At 43.7% G+C, this 22,818-nt stretch overlaps 1 protein-coding gene across 1 annotated transcript in view; it reads right to left on the minus strand.

Moving 5' to 3' along the window:
• LOC140128304 (Fc receptor-like protein 5) overlaps positions 1–22,818 on the minus strand; it is a 46,587-nt gene that overhangs the window by 18,426 nt on the left and 5,343 nt on the right. Inside the window, exons 5-7 of the mRNA XM_072149913.1 lie at positions 20,953–21,240; positions 4,534–4,842; positions 4,295–4,396 (exon numbers count right to left, since the gene is read on the minus strand). Of these exons, the coding sequence (XP_072006014.1) occupies positions 4,295–4,396; positions 4,534–4,842; positions 20,953–21,240 (699 nt within the window). The remainder of the gene's footprint in view (positions 1–4,294; positions 4,397–4,533; positions 4,843–20,952; positions 21,241–22,818) is intronic.

Here is a 22,818-nt window from a genome sequence, read left to right on the forward strand (position 1 = left end):
ACTGGCAAGGGTACGCTTTAAAAGGCTTTTGCCAGCTTTATGTCACCCCAGCAAGACACTGTCACCTGTCCCCAGTCTCGGCAGAGTAGGGCTGATCTTTACAGAAAGATGGTGGGGGAGTACGTAGCTGACCATACCATCGTCCTAAATGATCACACAGCTCCCTACAACTACTGGGTTTCAAAGCTGGACATGTGGCACGAACTGGCGCTGTACGCCTTGGAGGTTCTTGCCTGCCCTGCCGCTAGCGTCTTGTCCGAGCGGGTTTTCAGTGCAGCTGGTGGCATCATCACCGATAAGCGTACACGCCTATCGACTGACAGCGCTGACAGGCTGACGCTTATTAAGATGAATAAAGCCTGGATTTCTCATAATTTCCAATCTCCACCAGGTGAAGGAAGCTCAACCTGAATAATTTATCCACTCCTCCTCCTCCTCATTTTCCTCCTTCTCCTCCTCTTTGTACACTAAAGCAGAGGAAACTGGCTATTTTTTGACAGGGCCCACTGGCTCTAGCTATAGTACTTTATGCATTTAATTTTTCTGGAGGGCCACCGACCCGGTCCTCTGTTTTAAACAATTTTTGGGAGTGCCACATACAGGCACTCAATCTATTCAATTTTTCTGGAGGGCCACCTACCTGCTCCTCTGGTTTGAAAACTTTTTTGGACTGCCACATACAGGCACTCAATCTATTCCATTTTTCTGGAGGGCCACCTACCTGCTCCTCTGGTTTGAAAACTTTTTTGGACTGCCACATACAGGCACTCAATCTATTCCATTTTACTGGAGGGCCACCTACCTGCTCCTCTGGTTTGAAAACTTTTTTGGACTGCCACATACAGGCACTCAATCTATTCAATTTTTCTGGAGGGCCACCTACCTGCTCCTCTGGTTTGAAAACTTTTTTGGACTGCCACATACAGGCACTCAATCTATTCAATTTTTCTGGAGGGCCACCTACCTGCTCCTCTGGTTTGAAAACTTTTTTGGACTGCCACATACAGGCACTCAATCTATTCAATTTTTCTGGAGGGCCACCTACCTGCTCCTCTGGTTTGAAAACTTTTTTGGACTGCCACATACAGGCACTCAATCTATTTCATTTTTCTGGAGGGCCACCTACCTGCTCCTCTGGTTTGAAAACTTTTTTGGACTGCCACATACAGGCACTATCCAAATTAAATTGTCTCCATAGCAGCCTCCACACGTTGTCTCCATTGCTACCTCCAAAAGTCGTCCATATAGCTGCCTCCATACATCGTCCCCTTATCAAACGAGGTGTGTCAGGCAGAAATTTGGGTTGTTTTCATGGATTCCACATCAAAGTTGTTAACTTTGTCGCCACCCTGCTGTGTTATCCACAAAATATACTGGCAAACTTTTATCATTTACCAATATTATTTTAGCGCTTCTTGCGCATCTGTTTACATTCCCCTCACCCGCCATATCCTAAACTTATAAGAACGCTACTACACTTGATCTTATACAAAAGGTTCTTAGAAGTGCTGTTTGGGGAGTAGCCTAGAGACAGGGGCTTGGATTGGCGAAAGCTCGCCTGGCAGCGGAGCGCCAGCTCCATGCGCATCATGCGCTTCTTGCGCATCTGTTTACATTCCCCTCACCCGCCATATCCCAAACTTATAAGAACGCTACTACACTTGATCTTATACAAAAGGTTCTTAGAACTGCTGTTTGGGGAGTAGCCTAGAGACAGGGGCTTGGATTGGCGAAAGCTCACCTGGCAGCGGAGCGCCAGCTCCATGCGCATCATGCGCTTCTTGCGCATCTGTTTACATTCCCCTCACCCGCCATATCCCAAACTTATAAGAACGCTACTACACTTGATCTTATACAAAATGTTCTTAGAAGTGCTGTTTGGGGAGTAGCCTAGAGACAGGGGCTTGGATTGGCGAAAGCTCACCTGGCAGCGGAGCGCCAGCTCCATGCGCATCATGCGCTTCTTGCGCATCTGTTTACATTCCCCTCACCCGCCATATCCCAAACTTATAAGAACGCTACTACACTTAACTTGGTGCAGGCTGGGACCGAGTCTGACCCTGGGGCTGGTCATATACTGCCGACGCAGAGAATTGCGGGGCCTACCTCGGTCCAGGTCTCAAAGGCCTAGTATACCTCCTCCTCCTCCGAATTACCATCCGTGGCCATGGCGCCATCAGTCGGTAGCTCTAGGCACAGCAGCAGTGCCGTCGCTAAGCGACAGCAGGCGGTGCTCAAACTGCTGAGCCTAGGCGATAAAAGGCACACCGCCCAAGAGCTATTACAGGGCATTCCACATCAAACTTGTTAACTTTGTCGCCACCCTGCTGTGTAATCCACAAAATATACTGGCAAACTTTTATCATTTACCGATATTATTTCAGCGCTTCTTGCGCATCTGTTTACATTCCCCTCACCCGCCATATCCCAAACTTATAAGAACACTACTACACTTGATCTTATACAAAAGGTTCTTAGAAGTGCTGTTTGGGGAGTAGCCTAGAGACAGGGCCTTGGATTGGCGAAAGCTCACCTGGCAGCGGATCGCCAGCTCCATGCTCATCATGCGCTTCTTGCGCATCTGTTTACATTCCCCTCACCCGCCATATCCCAAACTTATAAGAACGCTACTACACTTGATCTTATACAAAAGGTTCTTAGAAGTGCTGTTTGGGGAGTAGCCTAGAGACAGGGGCTTGGATTGGCGAAAGCTCGCCTGGCAGCGGAGCGCCAGCTCCATGCCAAGATCCAACTAACATAGTTTTAACTGCAGCACCTTTAATCTACTACTAGTTCACTGCCTCCATACATGGTCCCCTTATCAAACGAGCTGTGTCAGGCAGAATTTTGGGTTGTTTTCATGGCTTCCAAGTTAACTTTGTCGCCACCCTGCTGTGTAATCCACAAAATATACTGGCAAACTTTTATCATGTACCGATATTATTTGAGCGCTTCTTGCTCACCTCCTTTGGTTCCTCTCTGCCACCCATTGGTTTGAGGCCTGAGTCCATTTAGGGTATGTCGCCATGCCACTCTCTAGCCTGCCACTGCCGCCGCTGCCTCTGCATGCCGTCCCCTATAGTGTCAGGGTCAATTATTGGATGTTTTACATGCTATCTAGCTTCATTCTGTCACTCTGTCATGGCCATGCTGTTGCCCATAATTTTGGCATAATGTTGCGATTAAGCAGCCTCAGAGGCATCCATGCATGCTGCCCCTGCTGTTTCCTGTCCATTTCCGTGGTGTTTCCATCCTTTTCTGAGGTTCCCAGGTGTTTGGCCAAGCTTCCCTGTGCAGAGCCTTGGTCCCCTTGAAAAATGCTCGAGTCTCCCATTGACTTCAATGGGGCTCGTTATTCGAGACGAGCACTCGAGCATCGGGAAAAGTTCGTCTCGAATAACAAGTACCCGAGCATTTTAGTGCTTGCTCATCTCTAATCCCCATCCCTAGCAGTGCTAAGATCTTTGAGACCTGCTTTGGAAATGGGACGAGCAGAAGGTGGTTGGAGAAGGCTCACCATATTTATTATTACAACAGTCTCTGCCATGAACCTGGTGGAAAATATAGTTGAAATCTCTGCAAGTTCAAACCTGGTCTAAACAGGTCCTGTCTGGCAAATATTTCATTGGTTGGATCTTTTTAGTAGAACTGTAACATCATGCACAGATGGGAGGAATTTTAATAGATTCTCCATAGAGTAAAAGTGGGTAAGTAATGCTGAAAGACAGCCACACTTAATATTGAAGTATATTAAAATAAGGTATATATTTACATCTTGGATAAATTTTGTCGTATTTACAACATGTTAATTGGAAAAAGAGACACAGTAAAAATATGATAAGCATGCAACAACATTACCAATAAAATATTCTAATGTATATATAGAAGACTGGAGATCAAAATGTCCCACAAACAGCGCAACCACAACCAGACTTGGCACAACTTTCAAACTGGGTAAGTGGTGGCAAACTAACCCTGTGATATCGCTGCAGGCTAAGGCCCTGCCTACAATAGATAAGACTGCCCCAATAAGGGCAAACGTACAACCTGAACCCAACTAACAAACCCTCAGAGACCCTAAAGGGTGACAGGGAAGACTTACTTCATCTAGCAGTTGTTCAATGGTAAAGTGGACAGGTAATAGGATGTCAGAGACAGATCAGTGTTCACACTAGTAAATGGAAAAGTGTCAAGCCAATAACAAACAATTCTGTAAGGGAAAGAGTGGTCACACCTGGAGATACACAACACTTAGGTACAATATATATATATTGCGGCAGTGATTAATTCTCACCTTTCTTTCCCGACAGAATCCAATAGATTAATCCAATAATTACAAGTAGAACAGCTATCCCGGCACCAACTCCTATAGCTATCAACCACAGCAAAGATCCTCCTACAGATTTAAAATTTTAAAAAAAAAGAATTTAATGTTTAATGGATTAATAGAATATTGAATTTGTCTCTTACCCTCTATTGGTTCTTCCATTTATTAATCTAAAAAAACAATGTTTAAATAATGAAGCAACTTACTTTCCACCACATTGATCTCAATTTGAGGACCTTTTGGAGACAGCAATGAGCGTCCTTTAATCTCTGCTGTGTATTGGCAGAAGAATTTGATAGATGAAGTGCTGTTGAATTTCTTCATATTAACGGTTACTTCTGCTGTTTTCTGGTTTTTGTTGGTTGGTACACTTATCATCTCATTTGTATTACTAAGAAAGTGAAATATAGTTCTGTCATACACCTCTGGTGCTGTACAGTATAGTGTGACATTACCACCAGTCCAGATTCTACCACTAGGGGGATCTACAAGGAGTAAAGGGGCACGCAAAGGATCTGTCAGAAAAAAGAAAGCATAAATATTAGGAGAGAACATAATAATCACTGCAATCATGTATGATCATGTATGTATCATGTATGTATCAATTCTGAGACCACATGAGCAGAAAACCAGCAATGACAACTGACATAACTACTTATTATACATTATGTTTTACTATTACATTTAAGTTACTGATTTCTTATAAAAGTTGAATAGTGGAATACATATGCATTCAGTAAATATAGTCATGCAGGTAAATGTCCAAGGAGTGCTCTAAAATTATCTACATAAATTTGAATGTCTTACGTAAAATGTTATACAACCTACTAACACATGGTTTTACATTATGTTTCAGTTCCTTTCTATCACTCAAACATCAAAATTCAGTTCTTGTCCCAAACCTGTTCCAGTTTTCAGGCCCACCTTGTTTTTTGCTCCACCAATTTTCCTTGAAAGTGGCACAACAACGGAAATTAAATGTTTTCAATCCTTGTATGCCAAAAATAGTCTTACCAATTTACAAATCATTAGTCAGACTGTTAATAGTATGTATCATTTTATCTAACTATCTAATGTAAAAGAACGACACAATAAAGCAAAGCAATACACGGAGATGTACTATACTACAAAAGAATCAAAATTTAGGCTCCAGAAAAATGAAAGTCATGAAGAAATTATACCTAAAACCGCACTGGTAACTAAGAGGCATCCTTGCAACACTGCCATCTAGGTGAACCCAGAGCAAATTACTATACCAATATACAAGGTGGAGGATGCACAGACCTTACTGCATAGTCAGCAACTCACCGAAGAAGTCACAAATAAGTAGCTAACAGGCTGAAGACCATTACAGACAGTTAAGACGTAGATATTATTAAATATTACTTTCACATTACTGCTTCCAATCCCACTGTCTTTGATTCAGAGAATTGGAAAAAAAGAAAAAAAGTTACCCTTAACCAGCTTACAGATATAGTGCTGGTTAATATGACTGAAGGTGAGTTAACATAATTTGTTATCCAAGACAACCTTTAAATTTTTATTTGTATCCATCGTAATGTACATAAATGTTAAAATCTAAATGAAAGAACAATTTTTGGGGTTTTTCTTTTTATCTTAAATGTAGAATACAGTATTTATTTTTCTTCTGACAACAGGGAGCAACTGTTACCTTATGAACCAGTGGGCAAGCATCCTTGAAAGTCTCAGTTTAGACTTAGCTCAGCACCCATGCACCGTACATGTACACCGAGGTTAACGTGACAAATAACATTTACTCTTTGGGTCCAGACTGTACAATTATGTAGTTACCAATTTTATGCAGTTATAATTAGAGATGAGCGAGCACTAAAATGCTCGGGTACTCGTTATTCGAGACGAACTTTTCCCGATGCTCGAGTGCTCGTTTCGAGTAACGAGCCCCATTGAAGTCAATGGGAGACTCGAGCATTTTTCAAGGGGACCAAGGCTCTGCACAGGGAAGCTTGGCCAAACACCTGGGAACCTCAGAAAAGGATGGAAACACCACGGAAATGGACAGGAAACAGCAGGGGCAGCATGCATGGATGCCTCTGAGGCTGCTTAAATGCACCATTATGCCAAAATTATGGGCAACAGCATAGCCATGACAGAGTGACAGAATGAAGCTAGATAGCATCTAAAACATCCAATAATTGACCCTGACACTATAGGGGACGGCATGCAGAGGCAGCGGCAGCAGCGGAAGGCTAGAGAGTGGCATGGCGACATACCCTAAATGGACTCAGGCTTCAAACCAATGGGTAGCAGAGAGGAACCAAAGGAGGTGAGCAAGAAGCGCTCAAATAATATTGGTACATGATAAAAGTTTGCCAGTATATTTTGTGGATTACACAGCAGGGTGGCGACAAAGTTAACATGGAAGCCATGAAAACAATCCAAAATTCTGCCTGACACAGCTCGTTTGATAAGGGGACGATGTATGGAGGCAGTGAACTAGTAGTAGATTAAAGGTGCTGCAGTTAAAACTATGTTAGTTGGTTCTTGGCATGGAGCTGGCGCTCCGCTGCCAGGCGAGCTTTCGCCAATCCAAGCCCCTGTCTCTAGGCTACTCCCCAAACAGCACTTCTAAGAACCTTTCGGATAAGATCAAGTGTAGTAGCGTTCTTATAAGTTTGGGATATGGCGGGTGAGGGGAATGTAAACATCTGCGCAAGAAGCGCTGAAATAATATCCGTAAATGAAAAAAGTTTTCCAGTATATTTTGTGGCTTACACAGCAGGGTGGCGACAAAGTTAACAAGTTTGATGTGGAATGCCCTGCAATAGCTCTTGGGCGGTGTGCCTTTTATCACCTAGGCTCAGCAGTTTGAGCACCGCCTGCTGTCGCTTAGCAACGGCACTGCTGCTGTGCCTAGAGCTACCGACTGATGGCGCCATGCCCACGGATGGTAATTCGGAGGAGGAGGAGGTGGAGGAGGGGTGGGAGGATTTGGAGGTATAGTAGGCCTTTGAGACCTGGACCGAGGTAGGCCCCGCAATCCTCTGCGTCGGCAGTATATGACCAGCCCCAGGGTCAGACTCGGTCCCAGCCTGCACCAAGTTAAGTGTAGTAGCGTTCTTATAAGTTTGGGATATGGCGGGTGAGGGGAATGTAAACAGATGCGCAAGAAGCGCATGATGCGCATGGAGCTGGCGCTCCGCTGCTAGGCGAGCTTTCGCCAATCCAAGCCCCTGTCTCTAGGCTACTCCCCAAACAGCACTTCTAAGAACCTTTTGTATAAGATCAAGTGTAGTAGCGTTCTTATAAGTTTAGGATATGGCGGGTGAGGGGAATGTAAACAGATGCGCAAGAAGCGCTGAAATAATATCCGTAAATGGTAAAAGTTTGCCAGTGTATTTTGTGGATAACACAGCAGGGTGGCGACAAAGTTAACAACTTTGATGTGGAATCCATGAAAACAACCCAAATTTCGGCCTGACAAACCTCGTTTGATAAAGGGACGATATATGGAGGCAGCTATATGGACGACTTTTGGAGGTAGCAATGGAGACAACGTGTGGAGGCTGCTATGGAGACAATTCAATTTGGATAGTGCCTGTATGTGGCAGTCCAAAAAATTTTTCAAACCAGAGGAGCAGGTAGGTGGCCCTCCAGAAAAATGGAATAGATTGAGTGCCTGTATGTGGCAGTCCAAAAAATTGTTCAAACCAGAGGAGCAGGTAGGTGGCCCTTCAGAAAAATGGAATAGATTGAGTGCCTGTATGTGGCAGTCCAAAAAAGTTTTCAAACCAGAGGAGCAGGTAGGTGGCCCTCCAGAAAAATGGAATAGATTGAGTGCCTGTATGTGGCAGTCCAAAAAAGTTTTTAAACCAGAGGAGCAGGTAGGTGGCCCTCCAGAAAAATGGAATAGATTGAGTGCCTGTATGTGGCAGTCCCAAAAAATTGTTTAAAACAGAGGACCGGAAAGGTGGCCCTCCAGAAAAATTGAATAGATTGAGTGCCTGTATGTGGCACTCCCAAAAATTGTTTAAAACAGAGGACCGTGTCGGTGGCCCTCCAGAAAAATTAAATGCATAAAGTACTATACCTAGAGCCAGTGGGCCCTGTCAAAAAACAGCCAGTTTCCTCTGCTTTACTGTAGAAAGAGGAGGAGAAGGAGGAAAATGAGGAGGAGGAGGAGTGGATAAATTATTCAGGTTGAGCTTCCTTCACCTGCTGGAGATTTGAAATTATGAGAAATCCATGCTTTATTCATCTTGATAAGCGTCAGCCTGTCAGCGCTGTCAGTCGACAGGCGTGTACGCTTATCGGTGATGATGCCACCAGCTGCACTGAAAACCCGCTCTGACAAAACGCTAGCGGCAGGGCAGGCAAGAACCTCCAAGGCGTAGAGCGCCAGTTCGTGCCACATGTCCAGCTTTGAAACCCAGTAGTTGTAGGGAGCTGTGTGATCATTTAGGACGATGGTATGGTCAGCTACGTACTCCCTCACCATCTTTCTGTAAAGATCAGCCCTACTCTGCCGAGACTGGGGACAGGTGACAGTGTCTTGCTGGGGTGACATAAAGCTGGCAAAAGCCTTGTAAAGCGTACCCTTGCCAGTGCTGGACAAGCTGCCTGCTCGCCTACTCTCCCTCGCTACTTGTCCCGCAGAACTACGCACTCTGCCGCTAGCGCTGTCAGAAGGGAAATACTGTTTCAGCTTGTGCACCAGGGCCTGCTGGTATTCATGCATTCTCACACTCCTTTCCTCTCCAGGGATGAGAGTGGAAAGATTTTGCTTGTACCGTGGGTCCAGGAGAGTGAACACCCAGTAATCGGTGCTGGAATAAATTCTTTGAACGCGAGGGTCACGGGATAGGCAGCCTAGCATGAAATCTGCCATATGCGCCAGAGTACCAACGCGTAAGAATTCACTCCCCTCACTGGCCTGACTGTCCATTTCCTCCTCCTCCAACTCCTCCAACTCCTCTTCTTCTGCCCATACACGCTCAACAGTGTAGGACTCAACAATGGTCCCCTCTTGTGTCTCGCCAACATTCTCCTCCTCTTCCTCCTCATCCTCCTCCACCTCCACCTCCTCCGATATGCGCTGAGAAACAGACCTAAGGGTGCTTTGGCTATCAACAAGGGAATCTTCTTCCCCTGTCTCTTGTGAGGAGCGCAAAGCTTCCGACTTCATGCTGACCAGAGAGTTTTTCAACAGGCCAAGCAGCAGGATGGTGAGGCTGATGATGGCGGCATCGCCACTGACCATCTGTGTTGACTCCTCAAAGTTACTCAGCACCTGACAGATATCAGACATCCACGTCCACTCCTCATTGTAGACTTGAGGAAGCTGACTGACCTGACTACCAGTTCTGGTGGAAGTTGACATCTGGCAGTCTACAATCGCTCGGCGCTGCTGGTAAACTCTGGATAACATGGTCAGTGTTGAATTCCACCTCGTGGGCACGTCGCACAACAGTCGGTGAGCGGGCAGTTGGAGGCGGCGCTGCGCTGCCCTGAGAGTGGCAGCATCTGTGCTGGACTTCCTGAAATGCGCACAGATGCGGCGCACCTTCGTGAGCAAATCAGACAGATTGGGGTATGTCTTGAGGAAACGCTGAACTATCAGATTTAACACATGGGCCAGGAATGGCACATGTGTCAGTCTGCCGAGTTGCAGAGCCGCCACCAGGTTACGGCCGTTGTCACACACAACCATGCCTGGCTTCAGGTTCAGCGGTGCCAGCCACAGATCAGTCTGCGCCGTGATGCCCTGTAATAGTTCTTGGGCGGTGTGCCTTTTATCGCCTAGGCTCAGCAGTTTGAGCACCGCCTGCTGTCGCTTAGCGACGGCACTGCTGCTACCGATTGATGGCGCCATGCCCACGGATGGTCGTTCGGAGGAGGAGGTGGAGGAGGGGTGGGAGGAGGAGGAGGCATAGTAGGCCTCAAACACCTGGACCGAGGTAGGCCCCGCAATCCTCGGCGTCGGCAGTATATGACCAGCCGTAGGGTCACACTCGGTCCCAGCCTCCACCAAGTTAACCCAATGTGCCGTCAGAGATATATAGTGGCCCTGCCCGGCAGCACTCGTCCACGTGTCCGTGGTCAGGTGGACCTTGTCAGAAACGGCGTTGGTCAGGGCACGGATTATGTTGTCTGACACGTGCTGGTGCAGGGCTGGGACGGCACATCGGGAAAAGTAGTGGCGGCTGGGGACCGAATACCGAGGGGCGGCCGCCGCCATGAGGCTGCGAAAGGCCTCGGTCTCTACTAGCCTATAGGGCAGCATCTCCAGGCTTAGCAATCTGGAGATGTGCACATTAAGGGCTTGGGCGTGCGGGTGGGTTGCACTATATTTGCGTTTCCGCTCCAGCGTCTGGGGTATGGAGAGCTGAACGCTGGTGGATGCTGTGGAGGATCGTGGAGGTGACGATGGGGTTTTTGTGGCAGGGTCCTGGGCAGGGGGCTGACTATCAGCTGACACAGGGGAAGGAGCAGTGGTGTGCACGGCCGGAGGTGAACGCGCTTGTTGCCACTGAGTGGGGTGTTTAGCATTCATATGCCTACGCATACTGGTGGTAGTTAAGCTAGTAGTGGTGGAACCCCTGCTGATCCTGGTTTGGCAAATGTGGCACACCACAGTCCGTCGGTCATCCGGTGTTTCCTTAAAGGGGTTGTGTCACCATTGCACATTGCTGTAATTGGGTCCAATGCATTGTTAAAAGTACTTTCACCATTTACACTTATTACAAAATCTGCAGGCTTACTGAGATAACTCCTTTTGTTCTGGTTGCTGGCGCCCCCCGGTGGTAGCTGTGTCCCGTCCTGAGCAACAGCTGATCTGGCCGAGTCTGCGCACAGAGAGACAGATCACTCCACAGGCTCACAGCTACTCTGCACACTGAGAGATCACCTGACACACTGCAGCCAATAGGAAGTGAGAGAGGAGGAGGGGCAGAGATTGTGCTGTGATGGCCACTGCTCACCAGCTACACAGGAGCCTACAGCAGCAGATACAAGGTAACTGCAGCCAGACATGTCTGCTCAGAGGAGTCCTCCCCTAACATGGATCATAGCAATGTATCAGCCCTCTCCTCCCTCCACCATTAGTCAGGTCACACAGGTGCCTACAGCAGCAGATACAAGGTAACTGCAGCCATACATGACTATCTGCTGCTCAGAGGAGTCCTCCCCTAACATGGATCATAGCAATGTATCAGCCCTTCCTCCCTCCACCATTAGTCAGGTCACACAGGAGGCTGCAGAGATAACACAAGTAACAGGCTGAGCTCTGATCTCTCCTGATGCAGTCCTCCTCCTGTACTCTCCTCCATGCACTGTCCCTCCATGTTACACTGCTCTCCTGCAAAGGGGCCCCTGTGCCTGACTAGCAGGGAAGTCGCTAAACATCAGCAACATGTGAGAAGCTGTCATCTATCTATCTCTCTATCTCCTATCTATCTATCTCCTATCTATCTATCACATATCCATCTATCTATCACATATCCATCTATCTATCTATCTATCTATCACATATCTATCACATATCCATCTATCTATCTATCACATATCTATCTCCTATCTCTCTATCACATATCCATCTATCTATCTATCACATATCTATCTATCTCCTATCTATCTATCACATATCTATCTATCTATCTATCTATCACATACCTATCTATCTATCTCCTATCTATCTATCTATCTATCTCCTATCTATCTATCTATCTATCACATATCTATCTATCTATCACATATCCATCTATCTATCTATCACATATCTATCTATCTCCTATCTATCTATCTATCACATATCTATCTATCTATCTATCACATACCTATCTATCTCCTATCTATCTATCTATCACATATCTATCTATCTATCTCCTATCTATCTATCTATCTATCTATCTATCACATATCTATCTATCTATCTCCTATCTATCTATCACATATCTATCTATCTATCTATCTACAAAAAGAAAGTCCAAGCAGCACAAACCTTCAGAGAAAAAGAAAATTGGGTGCAGGCAACCTAGGACCGGGCCTCAGGTCCTCCAGTAATAGTATAAAGAAAGCGGGCAGCACTCCGTTGTAGATAAAAGTAAAAAAGTGTCTTTATTCCATAGTGAGCAACTGTGACAGCGACGTTTCGGCTCTGCAAGAGCCTTTCTCAAGCCATTCAAACAGTGAAATGGTGGCCATATTTAAATACAACAAGTGATCACATGACAAATTGGGATACTCCCACCATTTTTGTATAACTGTGATATAATGCATATTACATAGTCAAATTACATATCGTGAACATTAAACATAGTGCACAATGTAAAATACATGTATATGTATGTGATAGACATTAAAATTGTGTTATATATAACAAACAGCTTTATTAGTGACACAGATTAGTCCAGCCATTGGTCTTGTCTGTGTAAAGGTGCTCAAGTGCTTCTGTGTTGACAGCAATGCTTCCCAGTTGTTTCCAAAAATGGTGGGAGTATCCCAATTTGTCATGTGATCACTTGTTGTATTTAAATATGGCCACCATTTCACTGTTTGAATGGCTTGAGAAAGGCTCTTGCAGAGCCGAAACGTCGCTGTCACAGTTGCTCACTATGGAATAAAGACACTTTTTTACTTTTATCTACAACGGAGTGCTGCCCGCTTTCTTTATACTATTACTGGAGGACCTGAGGCCCGGTCCTAGGTTGCCTGCACCCAATTTTCTTTTTCTCTGAAGGTTTGTGCTGCTTGGACTTTCTTTTTGTATTTTTTGGCTGCTAAAAGCGTGCACCCTAGAACTTTTTTCTTTGTTTTCTTCGGTTTCATCACAATGGAACAGTCTACCCACAGCTATGGATTCCAGAGTTTTGCTTACACTGATGCGGACGGCGAAAGGATTCTACATGGCCTAACAGGTGATTCCACTTTCCTCACTACGCCTGGAACGGCTGAACTCATACGTAAATTTGAAAATGAATCCAAAAGACTCACCAGCTTACAGTTGCATCTCATCACATTAAGGAGATCACTGCATTGGAAACTAATCTTCCTGAGATGGACATACAATTGAAGTCGATTTCGACCACAGATGAGTATAACGTTTTTTTGCTACGGTTCAGACGCATGTGAAAACTGGCAAATCTGAACAAGAACTTACCAAGCGTAATAAATGGATGTGGGCTATTATATGTGGGAGAAACGACACTTGAATTTAAGACGCGCCTCAACCAACACAGATATACGATACGATCCAACCGCAAAGATCTCCCGGTATCGAAACACTTTTCAGAAGCTGGACATCTAGAGAAACATCTCAGTTTCCGTCTCATTGATCACGTGCCACCTCCTATACGTGGTGGTGATAGAGTAGCTATTCTAAAAAAAGCGTGAGTTACATTGGATCTATACCCTTGACACACTGAGACCACAGGGTCTCAATGTGGATTTTAAACTTTGGTCCCTATGATCCTGTTGATCCAGCTGTAGTTCCTTTTCTATAGTCCATCATCAGAGTAGCAATGAGTAACTTTCTGTGATATAATAATTTTGACATTATATGTCTCTTTTTTTTCTTTTAGAATATGAGCCTATCCCAGATGTCTCCTCGTGGAAGCCTCCCTACACAACTCCCAAAATATTCTTCTGTCATTTGGTGCTTCAAGAGCGCAAATTGATGCGCCGTTCATGCAATTGTCAAGTGCTATGGTAAACGTATTTCCATCCATTCCCCTATATTTTGCATATTGTTGTTCTTTCATAGGTTACGGTTGGTGTGTCTAGCCAGGGACCACACTGTCTTTTATACAAGTACAGTCAAAAACTTAGGGGATTGATGATGCCGTCTGCCCCGTTTATTATTAGGGGTATATTCAGCAAGGTCGTCCCTTATATTTGCGAGTTATACAATCGTTGGTGAATCAATATCAACGTGCATCCAACATGGTTGTTATCACAGCCAATTGGTCCTGATTTATGGCTGACACATCGTGGACTTTTCCTTTATGTAAATTGCATGAATATTGCATTCCAGAATCATCTATGTTTTATCTGATAAATTTTCATTTTTGGTTTCCATAGCACCAGACGCTCTTGCTGGGGCATAATACACATGCGCAGAACCAGGCGCATAGTGTGTGTCCCACCGTGCGACATATTTTTTATGCGCACATTTTGGCGCTCAGCTTGCGTTCCATGTAGCATTTTTTCTTCCTTTTTTCCTTTTTTCAAAAAAATTTTTTCAAAAAAATTTTTCTCAAAAAAATTTTTTTTACATGTATCGGAGAACATTGTTGCTGATTAGGGAAGGTCGACACGTGGAAACAACTGGGAAGCATTGCTGTCAACACAGAAGCACTTGAGCACCTTTACACAGACAAGACCAATGGCTGGACTAATCTGTGTCACTAATAAAGCTGTTTGTTATATATAACACAATTTTAATGTCTATCACATACATATACATGTATTTTACATTGTGCACTATGTTTAATGTTCACGATATGTAATTTGACTATGTAATATGCATTATATCACAGTTATACAAAAATGGTGGGAGTATCCCAATTTGTCATGTGATCACTTGTTGTATTTAAATATGGCCACCATTTCACTGTTTGAATGGCTTGAGAAAGGCTCTTGCAGAGCCGAAACGTCGCTGTCACAGTTGCTCACTATGGAATAAAGACACTTTTTTACTTTTATCTACAACGGAGTGCTGCCCGCTTTCTTTATACTATCTATCTATCTATCTATCTATCTATCACATATCTATCTATCTATCTCCTATCTATCTATCTATCTATCTATCACATATCTATCTATCTATCACATATCTATCTATCTATCACATATCTATCTATCTAGTGATTTGGTTGCAATTCCTTACAAAATACACAGAAAGAGATTCAATCAACATGCAAAAATACAAAAGTTTATTAGTAAAAGTCTTAAAAACAACTATTGCACCTAATTTTGTACAATCAATGCATACAAGAAGAGCAAAACAATGTATTCTCACAGCATCATGGTCGGTCAGGCGGACAGTAAAGTGTAAATATGTCGGAGGTCTAGAAGAATGCAGGGACGGCAAACTCCATGCGTATCCTCACTTCAAAGTGACTTCCTCAGGGGTAAGTGGCACTTTGGAGTGACGATACATGTGGGGTTTGCCTCCCCTGCAACCACCTAGACTTCCGCCATGCATGTCAACCTGACCGACCATGATGCTGTGAGAATACATAGTACATGTGTACTATGTGCAGTGTCCTGTGTAGTGTGCAGGGGGCGCCAGATTCAGGATTTCTGGCGCACGTTCTTCATGAATCTGGTGCCCCCTGCACTGCTTTGACAGACTGCACCAACTTTTTTTGGTACACTTTTAACATGGTACTTATGACACATTTCTATTGGACTTCTATTGGATCAGTAAATGCAGGGACTATTTGAGCACAGCAGGTGGAAGGAGACTCTGAAGGCTGAGCGCTCTGTAGCGCTGAGTTGTGCAATAACTGCCTCTGTCAGTGCTGTGCATGTGCCTGGCCCCTCCCACATCTGCTTCTGTGTGGAACAGAGTAGAGGCTGAACACGCATCATAATAACAAATAGAAGGGTATCTTTACTTCCAAGTAACCATTACATATAGATTTTTGAAATATTTTAACCTCTTTGACAGCTTTTTGTAGTCAATTGTTTCGTGGCATAACCCCTTTAAAGAACCTCCAGACTTCTGAAAATCTAGCCCTCGCCGCAGGAGCCCTCGCCACGGGAGCTTCACTAGTTGACACATTTGGCGCTGATGCACCAGCTCTGGCCCTGCCTCTCCGTCTGGCCCCACCACTGCCTCTTCCAACCTGTTCTGGTCGAGGACTCTCCTCCGTCTCAGAAGCACTGTGTTCACCCGGCCTCTCAACCCAGCTTGGGTCTGTCACCTCATCATCCTCCGATCCCTCAGTCTGCTCCACCCTCGGACTTCCTGCCCTGACAACAACTTCCCCACTGTCTGACAACCGTGTCTCCTCATCGTCGGACACCTCTTTACACACTTCTTCCACTACGTCAACAAGGTCATCATCACCCACAGACTGCGACTGGTGGAAAACCTGGGCATCGGAAAATTGCTCATCAGCAACCGGACAAGTGGTTTGTAACTGTGGGAAGGGTCCAGAAAACAGTTCCTCAGAGTATGCCGGTTCAAATGGCAAATTTTGCTGGGAGGGGGCAGACTGGGGGGGAGGAGGCTGAGGTGCAGGAGCTGGAGGAGTGCCGATTTCGGTGACATGGGTGGACTGCGTGGAAGACTGACTGGTGGACAAATTGCTCGAAGCATTGTCGGCAATCCACGACATCACCTGTTCGCACTGTTCTGGCCTCAACAGTGCTCTACCACGATTCCCAGTAACTTCAGACATGAACCTAGGGAGTGTAGCTCTGCGGCGTTCCCCTGCTCCCTCATAAGCAGGTGGTGTCTCACCCCGCCCAGGACCACGGCCTCTGACCCCTGCAGTAGTTGGACGCCCACGTCCCCGCCCTCGTCCTCTACCCCTAGCCCTCGGGTTAAACATTTTGAAAATGAGAGTTATAACTTTTTTTTTGTTTTTTTTTTGTGTTTTTTAGTTTTTAAAACCAAACGATGCTATCCTATTGCTATGGCTATTTTCTAGCCAAGTATTACAGCACACTACTATGCCAGATGAGATGACGCTGAGTTATGAAAAAAATAAACGTAAAATAAAAAAGGAAATGGCAGACTGTGCCTAGTTGAAATACAACCCCGGGCCCTAATAAATTTTCCCACTTCGGTCTTTGCGATGGATATGTGCGTCACTAAAACACAGTGGTCGCAAGTCTGACTCCAAATTGCTCCCAATTTGATAGTAGATGCACTGCAGCAAGTACAGCCACCAGCAGATCAACCAGAAATCAAATATATATAACGCTACTGTAGGCGTAATTAAGACGTTTGTATTCTCCTATGGCTATTTTCTAGCCAAGTATTACAGCACACTACTATGCCAGATGAGATGACGCTGAGTTATGAAAAAAATAAACGTAAAATAAAAAGAAACTGGCAGACTGTGCCTAATTGAAATACAACCCCGGGCCCTAATAAATTTTCCCACTTCGGTCTTTGCGATGGATATGTGCGTCACTAAAACACAGTGGTCGCAAGTCTGACTCCAAATTGCTCCCAAGTTGATAGTAGATGCACTGCAGCAAGTACAGCCACCAGCAGATCAACCAGAAATCAAATATATATAACGCTACTGTAGGCGTAATTAAGACGTTTGTATTCTCCTATGGCTATTTTCTAGCCAAGTATTACAGCACACTACTATGCCAGATGAGATGACGCTGAGTTATGAAAAAAATAAACGTAAAATAAAAAGAAACTGGCAGAATGTGCCTAATTGAAATACAACCCCGGGCCCTAATAAATTTTCCCACTTCGGTCTTTGCGATGGATATGTGCGTCACTAAAACACAGTGGTCGCAAGTCTGACTCCAAATTGCTCCCAATTTGATAGTAGATGCACTGCAGCAAGTACAGCCACCAGCAGATCAACCAGAAATCAAATATATATAACGCTACTGTAGGCGTAATTAAGACGTTTGTATTCTCCTATGGCTATTTTCTAGCCAAGTATTACAGCACACTACTATGCCAGATGAGATGACGCTGAGTTATGAAAAAAATAAACGTAAAATAAAAAGAAACTGGCAGACTGTGCCTAATTGAAATACAACCCCGGGCCCTAATAAATTTTCCCACTTCGGTCTTTGCGATGGATATGTGCGTCACTAAAACACAGTGGTCGCAAGTCTGACTCCAAATTGCTCCCAATTTGATAGTAGATGCACTGCAGCAAGTACAGCCACCAGCAGATCAACCAGAAATCAAATATATATAACGCTACTGTAGGCGTAATTAAGACGTTTGTATTCTCCTATGGCTATTTTCTAGCCAAGTATTACAGCACACTACTATGCCAGATGAGATGACGCTGAGTTATGAAAAAAATAAACGTAAAATAAAAAGAAACTGGCAGACTGTGCCTAATTGAAATACAACCCCGGGCCCTAATAAATTTTCCCACTTCGGTCTTTGCGATGGATATGTGCGTCACTAAAACACAGTGGTCGCAAGTCTGACTCCAAATTGCTCCCAATTTGATAGTAGATGCACTGCAGCAAGTACAGCCACCAGCAGATCAACCAGAAATCAAATATATATAACGCTACTGTAGGCGTAATTAAGACGTTTGTATTCTCCTATGGCTATTTTCTAGCCAAGTATTACAGCACACTACTATGCCAGATGAGATGACGCTGAGTTATGAAAAAAATAAACGTAAAATAAAAAGAAACTGGCAGACTGTGCCTAATTGAAATACAACCCCGGGCCCTAATAAATTTTCCCACTTCGGTCTTTGCGATGGATATGTGCGTCACTAAAACACAGTGGTCGCAAGTCTGACTCCAAATTGCTCCCAATTTGATAGTAGATGCACTGCAGCAAGTACAGCCACCAGCAGATCAACCAGAAATCAAATATATATAACGCTACTGTAGGCGTAATTAAGACGTTTGTATTCTCCTATGGCTATTTTCTAGCCAAGTATTACAGCACACTACTATGCCAGATGAGATGACGCTGAGTTATGAAAAAAATAAACGTAAAATAAAAAGAAACTGGCAGACTGTGCCTAATTGAAATACAACCCCGGGCCCTAATAAATTTTCCCACTTCGGTCTTTGCGATGGATATGTGCGTCACTAAAACACAGTGGTCGCAAGTCTGACTCCAAATTGTTCCCAATTTGATAGTAGATGCACTGCAGCAAGTACAGCCACCAGCAGATCAACCAGAAATCAAATATATATAACGCTACTGTAGGCGTAATTAAGACGTTTGTATTCTCCTATGGCTATTTTCTAGCCAAGTATTACAGCACACTACTATGCCAGATGAGATGACGCTGAGTTATGAAAAAAATAAACGTAAAATAAAAAGAAACTGGCAGACTGTGCCTAATTGAAATACAACCCCGGGCCCTAATAAATTTTCCCACTTCGGTCTTTGCGATGGATATGTGCGTCACTAAAACACAGTGGTCGCAAGTCTGACTCCAAATTGCTCCCAAGTTGATAGTAGATGCACTGCAGCAAGTACAGCCACCAGCAGATCAACCAGAAATCAAATATATATAACGCTACTGTAGGCGTAATTAAGACGTTTGTATTCTCCTATGGCTATTTTCTAGCCAAGTATTACAGCACACTACTATGCCAGATGAGATGACGCTGAGTTATGAAAAAAATAAACGTAAAATAAAAAGAAACTGGCAGACTGTGCCTAATTCTACTCAAACCCCTAATAAATTTTCCCACTTTGGTGTTTGAGGTGGATATGTGTGTCACTAAGAGCTAAACACAACGGTAGCAAGTCCCCCTGCTAATTCCTCACAATATGGTACTAGCTGCAAATAAAAAAAATAATAAATTATAACGTTATTGTAGCCCTAAGAAGGGCTGTTGGGTTCTTTTAGAATCACTCCTGCCTAACAGTAAGCTAATAGAACACCCTAACGCTTTCCCTGAGCAGCAGCAGCTCTCTCCCTAGCGGCATCCAGACAGAGAATGATCCGAGCAGCGCGGGCAGCGGCTAGTCTATCCCAGGGTCACCTGATCTGGCCAGCCAACCACTGCTATCTACGTGTAAGGGTACCACGTCATGCTGGGTGGAGTGCAGAGTCTCCTGGCTTGTGATTGGCTCTGTTTCTGGCCGCCAAAAAGCAAAACGGCGGGAGCTGCCATTTTCTCGAGCGGGCGAAATACTCGTCCGAGCAACGAGCAGTTACGAGTACGCTAATGCTCGATCGAGCATCAAGCTCGGACGAGTATGTTCGCTCATCTCTAGTTATAATACCTTTAAAAAATGTAAATCTTTCTTAAAATTCTTTTTTCGTATCCCCACATTCTAACAATTGTAATTTGTTTACATTTCTATTTAGCGACTTAAGGGCTTGTTTAATTGCAATATAAGCTGCAGTTTTCATTGATATTTATTTTTGGAAAACTTAGACTCCGTAATGACTTTATATTAAAATTTTTAAAGATGGTGACATACTGAAAAGGTAGCCATTTTGATAATCCATACACCAAATTGTATAATTATTTTTATTTTTTAATTGCCTAGGGATTAAGCTCTGATAGGGGCCATATATACAACAGTGCTCATGCTGGTGTATGATGAAGTCCCAGTCCCACTGGCGCTGCTAAATACATCAGGAGACTGGCCTCCTCATGGAGTCTCCGACCCCACTTCACATCCCTCCTCAAGCCCACTTGTCGTGGAGATGGTGTGATAGGGAATATAATCACAATTACTGGTCGTTAGCTTACAGAAACCCACAATTGTGGCAGTTGATGGTGGGTTAAAGGTGGTCATATTGACAAATAAATAAAAGCCATTGCATTTGTAGCCAAGGAGATTGAATAAAAATGTAAAAGATTACGTTTGCTGCTGCTGCTAAGAACAACTTTCCCTGTTCTGATCCTCTGACAACTGAAATTCACTTGTAGTAAGAACCTAGTTTTGCATTGAACTCTGATAATGACTGTAATATGCAGTATAGTTGGCATCTTACCTATAACATAAATCTCTTTTGCAGGACTCTGGGCAGATGGGATTTCCCGGTTAATCTTTGGGCTCCAATACATACAAGTATATTCCGCCTGATTGTTTTTTGTGACATTCTGTAAAGTGTATATTCCTTTATGTGATAATGGCCCTTTCAGTTCTTCTCCTTCCTTGTAGAAGCGATAAAGGGTAACATGCACTGGTGAAGGAGCTTCACATTCCATGGTCAGATTTTCTCCATTTATAAAGGTTGAGTAGGAAGGTAGAAATTTCAACAATGGGGAGGAAGATAAGGCTGGAAGATAAATTAATATATAGTATTAGTCAAATTATTGTAATATGAAACTACAACCGACGTACTAATTATTCTGTCCCTTTCATAAAGTGCTAATTATTAATCCTGCAATGGTATATTTTACCACAATGGCCACAAAACGAAATCCAAGCATCAGAACTCAGAATTTAGAGTTTTGGCTCTTAATTTTTTTTCTAACAGATAACAAGCTTTGTTGTCCATAGCAAACATTTTTATTTCTGTTTTTATAATATGTAAAAAAAAATATGAATGATAGATTCCTTTTATGGAATGAGTAAAGCACTACAATGGTTGCTATAGGTTTCAATGATTAATTCAAATGAAATGTTTGTGATGTTGTTCTTATATTTGGACCTCAGATAATGTTTTAATGCTTTAAGTATGACATTTTTTTTACGCATATCCAATTTACGCATATCCAATTTTCCAATATATTTTCTGTATCAATTCCTCACGGTTTTCTAGATCTCTGCTTGCTGTCATTCTATAGAAACCTTCCATGGTTACTTCCAGTGGATAGAAATCTGTTCATGGTGATGTGATGGGCATGCAGGTTATCACAGAGAGTAATCAGAGCCGTGTGATATTAACGGCTCGTGCACCTGCACCTCCATCACATGGCCATGGACAGATCTATGCTCAGGAAGTAAACACAGAGGCTTTTTATAGCAGTAAAGCAAGCAGAGATCTAGAAAACTGAAAAATTGATACAGAACTTATATTAGAAAATGTTAGAACTTTTTCTTACACAAACCATATCAATTATTTGTTGAAAGCGGATAACCTCTTTGAGTTTTACGTTAGCTGATAAGGAGTAGTAACATATGGCCTTGTAAACATTTTTTGTACAATGAGGAATGTGTCTCATCTTTGGTACAAAGTAATTCTCTAATTTTATCCAAGAAATAACTTTTGGGAATGATGAGACTACTTAAAGGCATTGTCTGGGGGATGACAAAAACACTTATTTCTTCTGAAGACAGTTCCAACTCTGACAATGGATAGTGTGTCATAGTGCAGCTAGGCTCTAATCATTACTATACAGTACCAGTGGCAAATATATGAACAAAATCAATACAAGTAGGGCATTCTGTGGGTTAAAGGGATATTCCAGGAATAAGCATTATTCATTTAGAAAGGGGTCCTTAAAATCTAAGGTAACATGTAATTAGTCGTTATTTAAAATGTTGCTCCCCTTAGCAGAAAAATGTTGTGGACATACATTATAATGAAGAATAAGAGCGGGACACAGGACAGAAGATGGCTGATGGTCACATGTCCACATCACATGTCCAGATCACGTGTCTAATATGGCCAGTGTTGTGGTAAACCTTCATCTCAGTGAGGTAATGTGCAGCAATGGCAGTTACACACATCATTACTATAGTAACAGAGCATATAGAGGATATAGAATAGTTGAAGAGGTGGTCCCAACTTAAGAATTTATCCCCTATACACAGAATAGGGTACAACAAGGTGATAGGTCAGGGTCCAACTGCTAGGACCCCCACCAGTCACTATTGGGCGGAGCAACAGGAAGAGCATGTTATCCTGCTG

Source organism: Engystomops pustulosus, chromosome 1 (genome assembly GCF_040894005.1).
Source record: "Engystomops pustulosus chromosome 1, aEngPut4.maternal, whole genome shotgun sequence".
In the NCBI taxonomy this organism is placed as follows: domain Eukaryota; kingdom Metazoa; phylum Chordata; class Amphibia; order Anura; family Leptodactylidae; genus Engystomops; species Engystomops pustulosus.